The 17406-nt window shown below is 35.9% G+C and overlaps 1 protein-coding gene across 1 annotated transcript; it reads left to right on the top strand.

Moving 5' to 3' along the window:
• Positions 1–14241: 14241 nt before the first annotated feature.
• LOC18445056 (zinc finger CCCH domain-containing protein 2) lies at positions 14242–16044 on the top strand. Its single transcript, XM_006855203.4, has one exon. The coding sequence runs from the start codon at positions 14737–14739 to the stop codon at positions 15820–15822; it is 1086 nt and encodes a 361-aa protein (XP_006855265.1). The 5' UTR covers positions 14242–14736; the 3' UTR covers positions 15823–16044.
• The last annotated feature ends 1362 nt before the right edge of the window (positions 16045–17406 follow it).

Here is a 17406-nt window from a genome sequence, read left to right as displayed (position 1 = left end):
GCCTGAGGGGGATGAAGAGCTGAATTTTGGAGATCCAATTGAGTTAACCTTCCCAAAAAGTCCAGTGGAAGGCCCACTTAAGTGGCAAAAGGAAACAAGAGAAGAGCGAACCTCAAAACCTCACAGTGGCAGGGCCCACGATCTCGATAAATGGGGTGAACCCTGAGCCAAGAAGATCCATCTAATGAAGAGCAAGTTCTCATTGATGCAAAAGACCCTGTAGGAGTAGCCCCACCAAACTACTTGATAGGGGCAGTCTCCTCTTATGCAGAGAACACTGTAGGGTAATCGATAACATTGAACTTCCTTCCGTTAATTCCCAACATATCATAAGGCCATTAGGTATTAACTCCACTATTCTTCTTATGCGAGAATCTTATCTAAACTTAAGCACTGAGAAAGATCCTATCACAAAATTACCTCCTGAAGTGCAACATGAAGTTGTAACTGAAAAAAGATTATCGAAAAAGAGTACGGTGATATCTCATTCCTTTCAAGTAATCAAGTGAGGCACTCACACCTAGCTTCAGCACCATACTTCGAGGGTATTGACACCTAGGGAATCATTGTTCGAAAGCTATCCCTTTAATGGGAGAATGTAATGAGCTTAACCATTCAAACGAAATATTGAAGGACTAAGAAACTGAGAGTGGCTTCGATTATGAAGATGAAGGTCCAAGTGAGGTAGGTAAAATGAGATATTCAACGAGAACTTGGTGACTATTGTCAAGGAAATGTTGGATACTGACTTGAGGCAAACGGAAATATCAGGATAGCCAAGATTAGAACCTCATTGATCATGACCTGTTTCTAGGGTGAAGTCCGACACTAAAAAGAAAAGCATCATTGACTCTTTTCATCCTCCTTCATCTTCTTCTTGAAAGGGAAAAAAAAAAAGAAAGAAAAAAGAAAGAAAGAAAAGAACAGAAAAGAAAAGAACAAAGAAAAAAAATTCCTTTGGACTGAAAATCCGAAAGGAACCCTAAACATTGAAAAGAAATGCCACTAGGTCGAACACCGGATTGAGAACCCAAGGCAATAGAATGTAAAGAAGTTATCTCCTTTCTCTCTTCTCTAAAATATTTTCTCTCTCTAAAACATCTTCCTCTAATCTCTGTTCCAATTTTATCGGATGTCTCTCAAGATACATCTTCATCTCATCTTCTTTCGGAGTCTGAAAGGTGCCAAAGTAATCTCGAAGCAAGAAAGCCTAAACCATTCAAACTTTGAAGTAGTTGGTAGTGGAGAAACTACATTGGAACTCCAAGGAGATCTCAATCACTCAGAAGCAGTATCCCAGATTTTCCAGGCACTTATGATCTGAATAATTCCGAAGAATCCTCCTTTGGGTTGCAACACTAGTGGCAAGATTGGAAGATGAATGAGTATTTGATAATTTCTCATCCCGACAGTCCCAACCGAAGTTGAAAAGCTCATAAAAGGATCACAAGTGGTTAAACTGTACGACCCATATTTTTCAAAAGGATTTTTCAGAAAAGTTAAAACCACTCTTTTAAAACCTCTTTTCAAAAAATATTATCGTAAAAAGGACAAAAAATATCATTAAAAAATATAATTCTTTAAAAATATTGTGCCTTATGATTTAAAAACTTTAATTTGTTTGTTTAAATTGTACGCTCGATTTTTTGGTTCTGTTTTCAATAGCTCCATGTTTTTCAAAATTTTTAAAATGTTTTCCAAAACAAAGGAGCGAGACAACCCGTATATGATGTAACTGTATATCTGCCTTCCCGAACTTCTTGAAGAATAAGATGAGACCTTTTAGGAGAACCTTCCTAGTGAAAAATCCATTCCATGTAAAACTCAGACCAATAGTTAAAAACATATAATTAAATGAGATCTAAAGGGACAAGGAACTACGAAAAAATATTGAAGTTCAAAATTCGAAAATTTTCAATAATTCAGAAATTTAGATAATTGATATCACAAAATCAGGTGGCACAGCCAGAATATCCACATGGGTGTCTAGACCAGCATAAAGAACCATCTAAAAACAAGTTTAGATTGAAAAACCCTAGGATGAAAGTGCTGCCCTAGGTGATAGAGGGATGAAGCAATCTATCGTATTATAGGTCCACAAAATAGATTGGTGTGCCTCCTGATCATTTGATATTAGGAGAAGTAGTTAAAACCATTTATTGGTGTCTAGTTCTTTGTTGCCCCATGTTATTGAAGAACAGGGTAACTTTATACACCCAATTTGAAAATGGCTAATTTTCTTAAATTTCTAACTTTAATTACCCCAAACCTATCCAAATCCCAACTTAGTCATCTTAGACACCTTTGAGTCTAACTAACATTAAAAACTAACCCGAACACCAATCCAACACCCATAAACTTGAAAATGGATACCCTAAAGTCTTAGAATTATAGAGAACTCAAAACTAACTCAAACTAGGTCAAATTTGATTCTAGATTATATAAGAGATCGATAACTTTCCAACGATCTAAAAATCACGTAATTCCGATAAATGGTTTGAAGGTTATGTCCTAAACAAGTTTGTTTGCTGAAAATGCCAAAAAATTTAAAACAACGTTGAGCAAATTGCATTTAGGAGCTTTTACCACTCACAGACGTGAATGCCATTTTCAGGATCTTTTTAGTTATCGGGATGTATTTGTAATAATTTATTTTTTTTTGGCCCCAGGATGAGTTTATCATTATCTCTTTGGTACCTTGGTTATTTTTTGGATTTGTCAAGGTCAAAGATGTGTACTTTAATGCATGGGAATTTGACGTCATATATACGAACTTAGGTGCATGAAAGTTGCATGCAAGGAAGTCAACGTATGGAACTAGGGCATACTTATTTTCGTACTTTATTGAGCGTATTTTGGTTATTTTCTAGCTCCAACAAACTGGTTTTTATATATGAAATATTATTGTAACAAATAGATTTATATGGAACATTAATGTAACAGTTAGTTTTTATTGATATTTTATGAAATGAAATGAAGTCTTCTACCTCCTACTTGGAAAGAGAGAGAGTTCTCATCTTTGTGTACCATGTATACCTTGATCGACATCAAGGAAGTCGTGTCGTTGTTGCCCAATCAGTCTTGGATCTATACTTTTCGATGTTGGTTTTGCATTACATAGGAATTGTGGCGTCTAGCCCAAAAAAATCCAGACAATAGAAATTGCTTCAATCCGGATCTAGTCTAGCCTTGATCGACCCTAGACGATGAAGGGTCTATCGTTTGATCTAGATAGATCCAGTCAACAACCGAAGTCATCTTAGAAACCCTAGAGATCTAGATAGACCAAACGCCTAATTTGGAGATTTTAAAACACTAATTATAAACCCTCACCCTAGATAGATGAACCCTAGGCTAGTTTAAATCCTAAAAAACCCTAGGTCATCCAAAACTAATTTTAATAGTTGTTACTCACTAACGGTTGTCAAGATCTAGAGGGAAATACCTTGGCAATTTTTCAAGATAAGGGAAATGCCAATGCATCTGGAAAGAAACGATTAATCTCTATCAATAGACCTGCTAAAGCCCCGAACCTAGAGTAGTTAACACGGGCACCACAGAAAGCAAAGAAGTACGGTATAAACAAGATGTGGTCTGATACATGTACCAAATCCGAGTCTTTGGGTGTGCCAGGCCGATCGGCCTGGCAAGGTAACGTTTTTATTTCTTTTTTTTAATTTTTTAATTATGTTTAATTTAATTTAATTTATCTTTTTTTACGATCTTCTGTAGTGAATTTATGTGATCTCGAGCCAGATCTATCAGAGGTTCTCAAAGAAGCATGATCTCTCCGGATGTAGATTCTTTCTAAACTGAAATATATGATCCCAACTATTCTCTATTGATATCTAATTTTAATTAGTTTAAGCATAAATTTAGGGAGGTCTCACTCAAATTGTCTTTAGATTTGTGCTGTAAACAATTTGAAGCAATACCTATTTGTAGTAGTACCCTAAGGTGGGCAGTTCTAATTATGCCCTTCAACTCTTTTGGAATACCATTGAGGCTCCTTGCTCTCTTGAAATAACACTTGGATCACTCTTATGGAATGAGAACCTCAATAATCTCCTCCTCCAATCTCATGAGGTGGATTTAATTGTGCAAATTAATTTGGTTCTTATTTAAGACCAATTTTAGTCATTTTAGTGCAAGTTGTACTTATCCTTTGCCAGGTTCTTTGTCATCATATCTAACACATTTTTGTCAATATAGATATAAATGCAACAATTTTTTTCCAAGACATCCCAAATCCAGTGGTACCCTACATCAATCTGCTTTGTCCTATAATTGATATGCTTTGCTGCAAAATTGAAGGTTGCTTTGTCCTATAATTGATATGAATTGTCCTATATAGTCTTAACTCTTGGAGGAATCTTTTTATAGGCTTCTATGACTACAAGATATTCAGCCTCTATATTTAATATGACACACTTTTGCAACTTGGATTGTCATGTTACAGCTCCATTGCAAACGTGAACATGCATGCTGATGTTGATGTCCAATCATGTCCATAACTCTGTATCCTTAATAACACATTCTTATCTCTTCCAAAAGCCCAAATACACTTTAGATGATCCCTTAGGATAACTTATAATGTACTTGAGTAATGTGGGGTACATGTTTGAGGGCTTACTGGTAGCTTTCCATTTTACTAGTAGCTTACCAGTGGCTTTCCATTTTACCCTGCCAGTAAGCTAGACATAGTCTAATGTGGGGTACATATTTGAGGGCTTTTATCCCTTGGATGACTTTTTTAGTTCAACTGCAAGTGACACTTCTTGAATATGTTGCTCCCCTTGCTTCTCATTACCTGAAAGTGGAATCACTTTAATGTGATCATCAGGTATCATGGTTGGAACTAGATATCACAGATCACCATTGAAGGACCATGGCTTCTTTCACTTCTTCAAGTCTTTAATAGTTAGGTCTTCCTATAAAACCACATCTCTACTTTCAATCACCTTTTTGTTATTATCGTCCCATAGCGTATCGCCAAACTTATCATCTAAGTACTCCAAAAAGATACGTAGTAGTTCTTTTCATCTAACTTGGATCTTTGTTTGTCGTGTACATGCACAAAGACCTTGCACCTAAACACCTGCTAATTGTGATAAGAAATGTCTTTTTAGGTCCATAGCTCTCAAAGCTATCACTATACAGAGGGAACTACAATGTTCTGTTTATCAAGTAGCATGTAGTAAGAATAACTTCACCCAATATGAGTTTAGTAATCTGGTGATGGATATCATGCTCTTTGCTTGATAATATATTCATCCTCCATACTACACTGTCATGCAGTGTATATGACATTATCATCTCTTATCTTATGCTATACTTGGCATAGTAGCTTTTAAAATAAATTGAGTTGTACTCTCTTCTGCTATCTGAACGAAGAGATTTAAAGAACTTGCATGTCTCCATTTTCACCTTGGCATGAAATTATAAGAGTTTTCAAACACATAATGTTTCGAATTCATAATGTACACCTAAACTTCTCTTGAAAATCTTCTATAAAGGTGTTGAATTATGGGGTACCACCAAGAGACTTCACATCATGGGACCACATATATATAAATATACCTTGTTTGAGATTTTGGTGTCAAGTTTAGAGTCCCAACTAGCAATGGAAAATCTATGTTGTTTGCTAAACAAATGTATATTGTATGGGGTAAGAAAAATATTCCTTGCAAAGATATACATGTCATTCTTGCTCATGTAGCAGAGTCGTTTATGCTGCATGACTGATGAGGATTCATACATGGTGTTATTGAATACATGTCTTTGTGTTTTGTATAGTAAACAACAATTCTTGCTTTTAGCCTTGGTCAAAGATCCCTTTATCACTTTCTAGTGTCTCTTACCAAACCTTCAATCTACCCTTCATTATTGAAGCATCCTTTAGAGATGATGTTTAAATGAAGATTTGGTATGTGTCTGACATCTTTTAAAACTAGCTTCATCTTGATATGTATATCTCGTCTTCCCACAACCTTTGAGGTACCACGATCCCCATCTTCACGGAGAAAAATCTAGTGCTTTGTAAGAAGCAGAGTAATTTTTGTGCAAGGTAACATGTAAGGATGCTCTAATATTTATTGCTTAGTTAGAGCAGTACTAAGTAGATGCAACATTGATACACTGCTCACTACAGTTTCTGACCACGCCTACATTATTCTGAATTATCACTGCAATAGTTTTCTTACCACTATTATTAGGATCGTCCTCTTTTCATTATATGTTCAGCTTTTGGCACTCTTATTTCACGTGCCCATTCTTATCACAATGTATACATATGATCCCCTGTGTGTTTTTTGATCTTGTTGGACTTGTATTGGCTACTTTAGTTCCAATCTTTGGATATTCTTGGATTTGTGATAAGAGCTTACAAGATGGGTGACTCGGAGGATCTTCTTCTAGTCTTTTCATTAGAGAGGCTTCTTATGATTTGACTCATAGTCGCGCTCTCTTTTGTTACTGAATTGCTTGAGGAGGTTACCAGAGTTTCTCAATTATTCGATACTGAGCTTATTATTAATAGTGCTTACAAGTCCATATATAGCACCATCTTCATCTTTGCAAGCTGATTGGTGATGATTTGCATCTCATTTACTATGATCTATAACAGAATCTCCATTTATGAACTTCAAGTTCACCAACTTTTGAATTTAATAATGCTTTGTCTTCAACAAGTTTTCTCTTGTACAAGTTCATCCATAAAGACTTGGAAGTTATCTCACTTGACAAACATGGAAAACAAAATCCTTTAGCTATTTTTAGATTGTTGTAACTACTTTTTTGTCCAACTTCTTCCATTCTTCATCAAATACGCCTTTTTGCTTTTCCCCTCGATAGATGTATACAAGTCTTTGTAATATAGAAGATCTTCTATCTTTGACTTCAATATGATCCAGTGTTCATTGAACGAAACCATCCTGCTTCTAGTATTAGAACTCATCTCTCAATTCACACACAAGTAGAGCCAGTAATTAAAAATAATTCCCTTTGCCAATTCACTTGTGATGCAACTCACTAGCAGTGTCCAATTGATTGGTGCCCTTTCTAGGTTTAATTCACAAGGGCCCTCTCTTGGGTTCAATTTATAAGAGGCTTACTGGTTCAATCCCTAAAGCTACAAATGAATGGCGACATTCAAATGACCTGAATTGATGGCTTGGATACCAACTTGTTGGGCTCAGAACGCGCTCCCCCAATAAAGTTGACATACGCAATAGAGTTCTTTGTCCTTTGGGACCCTATCTTGAACAATTTGTATTTGTGCACATAAAGTAGGAACAATATATATATATATATATATATATGTGGAAAAGTCTTCCCAACGCGTATAGACGAAAATGAACAGTGATTTCGCCTATCCTTGTTACCGTCCAAAGTTCATCGTACGGTTGCGATTGTCGGGTAGCGTTTCATTTTTCATTTTTTTTTACAAATCGAAATGATTTTAAATTTGGAGCCTGTGTACATCTTAGTGAGACACACCTAATAAAAATATAAAACAAATAATTCGTAATTTTTTTTGACTAAAATTCCCCTGAAAATTTTTAGGGGTATTTTGGTCAATTTATTTCATGTAAAATATTTTTTTGATATTTTTTGTAGAATTTTGTTTTTTTTTTTTGCAAATCAAAATAATTTAAAAATTGGAGGGTGCGTTCATAAAAAATAGGAGAATCTAAGAAAAATATCAAAAAAATATTTTACATGAAAAAATGACCAAAATACTCCTTAAAATTTTCGGGAGTATTTTGGTCAATTTGTTTTGGAAATTATTTTTTTTATATTTTTATTAGGTGCACCTCATTAAGATGTATACACATTCCAAATTTCAGGTCATTCCAATTTGTAGAAAAAAAAATGAAAAATGAAATACTACCAGACAATCGTGACCTTGCGATGAACTTTGGACGGTATGAGGGTAGACAAAATCACTGTTCATTTTCACCTATAGGCATTGGGAAGATTTTCTATATATATATATATATATATATATATATATATATATATATATATTCCATTTCATATAGGAAAATCTTCATGTTAGCCCTTGGGCTCTCTGAGCCGATCAAACGATCCCGGATGCCCCGATAGTATTTGAATTTTAATATTTTTTTTACATATCAAAATTACTTGAAATTTTATATATGTTTTCATAAAAAATAAGTGAATCTTTTAAAAATATCAAAAAAAATATTTACACGAACAAAAGTGACCAACATACCCCCGTAAATATTAGGGGGTATTTTGATAAATTTTGTTTTTGTGGATTATTTTTTTATTTTTTTATTAGGTGTGGCTTGATGAGAAGAACACACAACTAAAATTTCTAATGATTTAATTCAAATACAAAATGAAACCGTAACCGTCAAATCGACAAATACCTATCCTCTCAAGATCGTATCCTTTATTCTCCACCTCTCTAAACTGAGGATCAAAAGTCACGAAGTTTCACTCTCTTAGGGTTCTTAAACTCTCTCTCTCTCTTCCTACTTCAAGAGGGCTTTGCTCTCTTTTGGAGTTCTAATTCTCTCTCTCAAGAGGCTCTTGACTCTCTTAGTTTTTATATTGGAATCTCTACCATGGACTTGTTATTTAAATGATATTTATAGTAGGGTTATTAAACCCGAATTTTGGCAATGCTCGATTGTGTTATTCCACTAAATACTAGTGAGGTCTCTCTTTACATGGGATGGGAACCCTAATAGAATACGGCCTTCCTAAATGTAAATTTTTTTAAATACCATCCAAATTTAGAATGAAAGAAAACAAATCTCCTATTGCAATTGTCCAAGAAAGTTTTGATCTTAGTGACAATAATTATATGTCATAAAGTTAATTTGTTTTAATTTGTTTTTATTTTTTTATGATAAGGGCCTATAATAATTCTGTTAATATCCTAGTAAAATAAACTCATAGCCATTTTAAGGTTTTATATTTATTGTTATGAAAAAATGCTCTTCCAATAGTAACATTTATTTCATATAAAACAAAATTAGTAATTTGAATTTCAAAATAAACATGGCACTTGCCTAAAAGCAACTCTTACAAATCAAGAAGGAAAATAGGGAAATAATATGTAATAATGATAGTTATATAAGTTAAAGTTAGTAAAACAAAATATAATTTTTGATATTTAATTATTTGATATTTTAAAAAGGGGAATGATAATGTGATTTTACAATGCACCATCACAATGTGTATTGGAATTTTGGAACGTCAATTAGGATAAGCAAAAATATTTGACAACCTATTATATTGGGGAGTCAGTTAAGGCTTTTTAAGTGAAACAAAATTTACTACTTTTCCCTTTGTCTCTTCCCTCATTATGTTTCTTTCTTTTCCCTAATGCCAGAGATACCCTCGTCTCTCTCTCTCCCCACCTTTTCTCCTCTTTCTCTCTCTTCCCATTCTCAGAGAATCTGTCACCTCTCATTCTCTCTTCTCCTCCCATCCTCCTCTTTCTCTCTCATCCTTATTTCCAGAGAAATCTTTCTCTCTCTCCCCTTTATCTCTCTTCCATGTTCCTTGATGAGGTAATGAATGAAGTAAGATGTATAAAAATTAGAAAGGCCTCATACCATCATTCTACATTGCCTCAATATGCTGCTACCTGTAATTGTCCCCATAAAGAGTTGTAATTGCCCCCAACCCATAGAGCTTCATGACCATTTTTGTTCTTGAAATCTAGATTTTCTGGGCCACAGAGTTAGCAAAGAATGCCTGCCACAGCTTCTCAGTTGAGCCACTTTGATTTCTAAATCTAACACCATAATTGGCTAACTGTTTCTTGAGGAAGAAACTTTTCTCAGATAAATTTATTTCACCAACAATAACCTTGTAACATGCATGTTATCATCAAGAGAGAAATCTTAGTTTTTTTGGTTAAGACAGGAGGGTTTCGATTGGGTGGTAAAAAGAGATTAAGAGGGCGAATTTGGGTGTTTGCTATAAAGTGTGTTTGCCAGAGAGAGAGGGAGGAGGGAAGGGATGATAAAAAGCAATGATTCAAAATTGCTGATTGGATTGAAACCGCATAATCCAGATCAGGAATTGTTGGCACCTAACAGCTTCCTGAAAAATATTAGTAACCGGCAGGTTTCCCCCTGGACATATCCAGTTCTGGCTAGTTGTCTGATAAAACCGGCCTTACTTTTTTTTTTTTTTTTAAAAATTATTTTTAATAACCGGTTCAGTAAATCGGATCGCCAATCCATATGGTCAATCTGTTAAACAAGATCAAGAATTTGAGTAGGCTATCCAGGTCATTAATCTGTCTTTTTAAACCTTGGATAAAAGTGTTGTAATTTGACTTTTTAGAGTTCATTCTACAAGCTAACAAGAACGGGGAGGTAAATTGGCATTTTTTAAAAATACGACTTCAATACACAACAATACTATGTATTTGAAATACATGGAGTCATTCCCCAATTAAACAATATTGTCCACTTCAACCTTTATAAAAATCATAATGCATTTACATTGCAAACTATATATTATTAACTTGAACATTTATTTATTTGTTAAAGGAAAATGTTTATATAAAGTTGTAACTTTATTTGTAGAAGTAAGGTTGCATATCTATATCTTCCATTTTATCTAGACATTGTAAATTTGACACTATCTCCAAAGACATGCTACACTTAAGCACTATCTTAAGATACATACTAAATCTACACAGTCTAGCAAAATAGACCGTGTGAAGTATCACAGCCTTACTTGTATAAGTAATGTTGCAACCTCATATAAACAATACTCTTTGTTAAATTTTATTCCATAGTAAATAATATTTTAAATATATTAAATGGCAATAATTACATGATAAGTTTTCAATTAAACATACCATTACCCTATGGTGATAAAACCCCTTATTGATAATACTGAAAAGATTTACTGCTACGGGAGTATACCATGTAGTTACTCTCTCGGGGTAAAACTCAGCAATATCATTTTGGACCCAATTCTGAAGATATAACCTTTAGGATCTAATAACTGACCTTAAAGAAAGAAAAGTTAAATAGGACTCTCTATGTGCCTTGTACAAATTAATGTCCCAAGATTGAATAGAAACAGTCAATTTTCGGAGGGGAAGATCTAGATGATAAAGAACTTAAAATTGGCTACTCCAAACTTCAAACTTAGGAGTTCCACTTCATTAGCCTGATAGGATGGAAGGGTTCCTTTCAAGGTCCATAAAATTCGACCTAAATGATTCCCAAGGACTCTCTCATGACCTGCTATCTGCCCATTTTCTCTAAAACTCCCATCAAAATTCAGTTTTACTCATGAGTAATGAGGGGGTTTCCAAACGCCAATTTTACCCATGAGTGATGAGGGGGTTTCCACAATGCAGCTTTCCCAATTCTGTATTTACGAAGCTAGAGAAGTTGATGGGAAGTGCCCCAAAAAGTTCTTTTGGGATGTTCTTAAATGAAAGATATGTTTGTACCCAAAAGATTGTATCCTTAAGGATTTGGGATGTGAGTTGATAAACTTCTTTAGACTTAATGTAAAAAACCCTAGCATTTCATTCTTTCCAGAAATGCCACAACACCACTCCAACCGATATTTTCATTAGGACCAAACCCAACTTAGAGAAATGCAGGGATGAGATTTGTAATAAGAACTGGTGCATAATGTTGAGGATTGATGATTTGTATTATGAAGAAACAGATTTGTCAAGGTATAGTCAAAATGATAATTTCGGAAGGCCGTTAAAAGCTTGAAGAGCCGTTAAAAAGAAAACTAAAAATAATAATTATATTAAAAAAGCATTTGGACCGTTAGTTAAATTTGTTTTTAAATAGGCCACCTACTTGCATCCATCATTAAAATGGGTGCTTTATAACTCAGGACCACATGCCGTAGAAATGCACTCCAGCCTGCATGAAACAACTTTCCAAAAATAGTTGTCACTAAAGTTTTGGGGCAAAGTCATGTCCTCAAAATTGTACAGTACTACAGAAGGGCTATATCATGGATATTTTTAAGGGCAAACAGAGGCCATGGGCCCTATGGACTGGAATAGAAGGATCACCTGTTGGAAATTAAATTGACTTTGGGACCCTAGCAATTAATTTGCATATAACTTCTTCTTATGAATGCCATTCTAATTATCAATTCCAATGTCGCTAAAATTTATTGCTATCGGTTATTTTCCACTTATACTTGTTGGTATATCATGCGTTCTGGTTATAAATACCTGCCAATCACACGAGAAGAGCCTAGTAACGTTCCTCTACCCTCTTTTTTGGGTTTCAACCAGTGGAAAATATTGAAAATCAGTGTTTGAAAAATCAGATCGGATGAGTGTTTGAGCCGGTCACTCACCGGTTCTAAGTTGAACGGTGAACAGTCTGATTGAGATGGGTTCGACGGGTAAAATAACGGAAAAAAAATTCAAAAAATCTTAAAAATCAAAATGAATTAACTTGTTAATAAAAAATTGACAAATATTTTATGTAGTGTGATGAAATTTTCAAAGGGGTATGAATACTAAGAGTTTTGCTCCTATCTGAGTGGAAGATAATCATTTCACTGTATAAAATGCAGTGAATTTAAATATTGTACATTTTTTTACAAATTCACAATATTTATGATTTAAAACTAATAAAAAACACACTATTTAAATGTTGATTAATAAAATGAAATTAATGAAGAATTGAAATTATTGAAAATATTGAAAATTTGATTTTTTTTGTAAAAAAATTACAAGATGATGCAAAAAATAAAAATAAAAATAGAATTGAATGGAAATCAGGAAAAACAACCCAAAGATTATATAAATCATCTAACAAAATCTAGGAAAGAACACTAAGAAAAATTAAACATAATATATACCAAGAATGTTTTTCAAATATCTGAGACGTCTTTTCAAAAATTAGAGTACCAAGCAAAAAAATATTGATTTCATTAAAAAAAAAAAGAAAAATTATGTGAATAAATTCGAATACTATCTAAACTTCTAAAGCATAAACCTGAACAAAATATGAGCCATTCATAATAAAATAAAATTTCTTCAAATATTTGAGAAATTTTTTAAATAATTGAGCGTAGATCTGTTCAAATTTTGTATTTGATCTAGCAAATTTATAAACGGCTTTGCTAGTGGGATCAATTACAAGTAGTCTGAAACAAATGCCAAATTTCTTGGTTGAGATATGAGAGGGAATAACAAAGAATGGCGAATTATGGCTTTGGGTCTCAAAAAACCTAAATTTTGGATGCTAAAAGGTATCTGTCGAACCAATTTATCCTGGGCTTTGCTAGTGGAATAAATTATCAACAAATTGAAATTAATTTCGAATTTTTTGGTTAATCTTTTAGGAAGAACAACAAAGAATGGTGGATTTGGGTTTCAAAGGGTAAAAACATATAATATTTGGATCCTAACCTTACTTGAGTAAAAAATTTCAACCAATTTCTTTGGGGCTTTGCTGGTGGGCTCATTTACCAATATTTTGAAGCAATTTAAAGGTTTTTGGTTTGAGACTTGAGGGATAACAAGAAGGAATGTTGGATTTGGGAATGTGAAGTATTGATCTCAAAACCGAGCTTGTTTCTACCATAAAATCAATACATCGACAATAAATCAAGCGATTGGGAGAATTTTATATAGAAAATGATCAATATTCGATCGAAAAGGTCTAAAAAAGCTCAAAAAATAGTTTTCCGGGTCAATACGCCTGATTCCAAGCAAGAAGCGGCACCCGTTACTACTTGGTCCGAGTCGACTTGGGAAGTTCCCAGTGCACTCGCACGTTGATGTAAACAATGTTTCAAACTCGACATGTGGATTTGAATCAATTTTAGGAGGGTATTAGAATTGGCCCAAGCCCCTTAAAAATTCCCCCTTTTCATATTTTGTTTCTTTCTCAAATTTATCTAATATTTCTAGATATTATATTTTCCTGCATGAACCTCTATTTTCATTTTTTGTTTTTATGTATTCCCATCGCACCGAAACCTTTATGGACACCAACCTAAAAAAAAGATGAAGAGGAAAATGAAATTAAGGATATAAAAAAAACAAAATCCGATACCATAAAATCAAATTCAATACATCATCACCGCCCATTTCTCACGAGTGTGTGATGGAGGGAGAGATTAATGATGATCACATAAGGGGGCTCTGTGGCATTTAGTAATTTGTAAGAGGCATGTATGGTATTGAAGGTGTTGGGGCGTTAGGCATATTAAGAGGGGTATATGAGAGAAGATGATGTGATTTGTGTGGGAGTGACACATAAGGGGGGTTGCATGGTGCCGCCGAATACAGGAGCGCCACGCACAAAACCCATCACTCTACTATTTCCCTCTCTTATTTCCCTAAATATGCCTTTAATTCATGACTTTCTCTCTCTAAAACCTCTCTCTCTCCATTAACTGCTCCTGCACTTCATATATAACTCCCCAACCCCTCCTCTTCTCTTACCCATTCCTCCTCTGGTTTTCTGCTTCTTTTCTAAAATTCAGAGCCCCTCTCTCTCTCTCTCTCTCTCTCTATCTACATCCAGAACCAGGATCTCTCTCTGCATATCCTTCTCATTCATTTCGATGGGAAACCAGTTTCTCAGTTAAGTTTTGTCTAATTCCAAGTCCAAATTATGGGCCGGCCGTCTACTCTCTGCTCAATGCTATTAATGTAAGAGAAATCGACCCATTTGTTTCTCTCTTCTCCTCTCTTTCTATTTATCCCTGGTCACATACAGAAAGCTTCCAAAAATGCCAGAGTTCTGTGCAGATAAGTCGCAGATGCATATTCAGAATGCCCTCTTCTCTGAGAAAGCCCCCGTCCTTTCGTCCTCGCCCACGGGGCGCCATCGTCTACTCCGCCTTAACATCGACGAAATACCCAATTCTTTTGATTTTGAAACGGGGAGAATACACCCCAATTCACCATTTTTCATTGCCTCCTACGATGAGGAGGATGATTTCATGGATCCTTATGCTTCTGATGCATTCCGTATGTTCGATTTCAAGGTGAAGAAGTGCGCTCGTGGACGAAGCCATGACTGGACTGAGTGCCCTTTTGCTCACCCTGGTGAGAAGGCCCGTCGCCGGGACCCGAGACGCTTCCATTACTCGGGTGTTGTGTGCCCTGACTTCCGCAAGGGGAGTGGTTGCAGGCGTGGGGAGGCATGCGAGTTCGCACATGGTGTGTTTGAGTGCTGGCTGCACCCGGCTCGCTACCGGACTCAGCCCTGCAAGGACGGGCGCTCCTGCACCCGACGCATCTGTTTCTTTGCCCATACCCCTGCCCAGCTCCGAGTCCTGCCCCCGGGCATGAGTAATGTTTGTTGCTGCCATTTCAGTGGACTCTCTCTCACTAGAAAAGGTCCTCTCTCTTGCAATTCAGGCGTTTCTTTCTCTGACGGTGTGAAACTTGCATGCAAGTATGTGGCTTCGTCGCCGACTTCAACTCTCTCTCTGTTATCACCGCCGCGATCACCTTCTCTCTCTCCACCACTCTCCCCTGCAGAGGCAGGGTCCAGCCGGGTTTCACCTTTATCCCTCTACCAGAAGTCGGCGCCAATGCATATCCCTTTGAATTTTCAGAGGAATAAGATGATTGCAGAACTGTGTAAGTCTCTCGAAGTCATGGAATTCTCTGAGCAAAATGGTCATGGGTGGTTCAATTCTCCACAAAGCTTCATTTCGTCTTCCTCGCCTTCTCTCTCTTCAACTCCTCCTCCTGTCAGCTTTACCCGTGGCTCATTTGAGCCGAATGTAATACCGGAGGAGAGTGAGAAAGCGGTAGGTAACATAAGTTTTCCGGATTTGGATTGGGTGGATGAGCTTGTTATGTAAAAAAAAGAAAACCCGACGTTTCAGTTGTATAAAGTTTCAGATCATATGTCCGGCGTCTGCAACATACGCCTGCGATTGTTCACTCTGTTTTTACCATTCAGTCAGTTTTAAGTTGAGTGAGTCCATCCTCCTTTTAGATGGAGAGTATTGAAGAAATATCTTTCCGTCTTTTCTTTGTAATGATTCTGTTTAGTCCATAAATTAAGGATTTATTGACCATTTCACGATTTTCTCCTTATTATTCTCTCCCTTAATTCAAGGATTTTTTAAGCGGCTTCATGATTTTGTCTCCCTCCATCCCCTCAGGGGACTGACTACATCGGGTGGCAACACGGGCATGGCCGAACAACCGATGGCTTATGGCTCTGGACCGAGCAACCCATGGCTCAGTCTAGGCCCTTGTACTTATGAGCGAAACCTAAGCCAGGCCTCCCTCTTATGACAGGGCCCGGCCAACCCTAAATGAAATAAACAAAGAAGAAAAAGTGTCCCTGGTCGCATAGGCCCTTGTCATTATGAGCGAAACCTAAGCCAGGCCTCCCTCTTATGACTAGGCCCGGCCAACCGTAAATGAAATGAACAAAGAAGAAAAAGTGTCCCTGGTCGCATTCGGCCATCAGGCCCATAGTATGTGGTCCAAACCCTTGCTTTATTTTATGGTCTAGCAGAGCCCGGGAGGCTTGGCCCGTCTTTATTTTATCTCTCGTCCGAGCCCGGGAGTCGCCCAGCCCGGGAGGCCAAGCCCTTCTTCATTTTATGTCTCGGCCGAGCCGGGGAGGCGGCTCTTCGTCCATCGAATTGGGCGTTTGTAATTACTTTTATTTTTCTGATTAAATTTCTTATTTTTTATTTTTGTTATTTCTCCCTTGAGAAAAGAAATACAAAAGAATTTAGTTTCTTTATTCCTACTAAATAAAGGATATTTTTTCTCTATATTATCGAGAAGAAAAATAACATTCGAGCACCAAATCGATTTTTTGATATTTTAATACTTAATATATGAAATTTATGTGTATATCTAGTTGGGATATTTGTATTTTCATTGTTGTACGCTAGGGTTTATTGAGGATGCTGTTAGGGATGGAGGGAGCAGCATGGGAGGATGAGATTTAGATTGTTGCGTTGGGTGGGGCAAATATTATTATATTATTTTACATAAATTATTTAAAATTTTAAAAGTTAGAGATATTTTTAAGGATAAAGGACTGGCACTCTATTTTCTCTGCGTCCGTCCTATTAGAGAGTAAATTTTGATTTGAATTATCTTATCCCGTTATGTACACAAAACCCGGTCGCCATGGTTTGGGTACATGGGTACGGATAAGTGGAATTCAGATTCCATATTTTGCTCCTATTTGTTAGTTTTGGGTTTAGGGTTGGTTTGAGAAAATCAAGGACCCGGTTTTTATGAGCCCCCGCCCCCCACTCTCACTATTTTTATGGGTCCTCCCTTGAACACTCATTATTTGTGTCGTTTTAGATCAAAACTTGTAGTGATTTATGATCTACACTATGATGGTCATGAATATGAAAAGTAAACTATAATACAATAAAATTTTAAAACATTTTTATTAGAGTTTTTTT

This window comes from Amborella trichopoda, chromosome 2, assembly GCF_054954075.1.
Source record: "Amborella trichopoda isolate Santa Cruz 75 chromosome 2, AtrichopodaSantaCruz75HAP2 v2.0, whole genome shotgun sequence".
NCBI lineage: Eukaryota > Viridiplantae > Streptophyta > Magnoliopsida > Amborellales > Amborellaceae > Amborella > Amborella trichopoda.
Note: the sequence above shows the minus strand (reverse complement) of the source record. Positions and strands in the feature narration are given on the sequence as shown.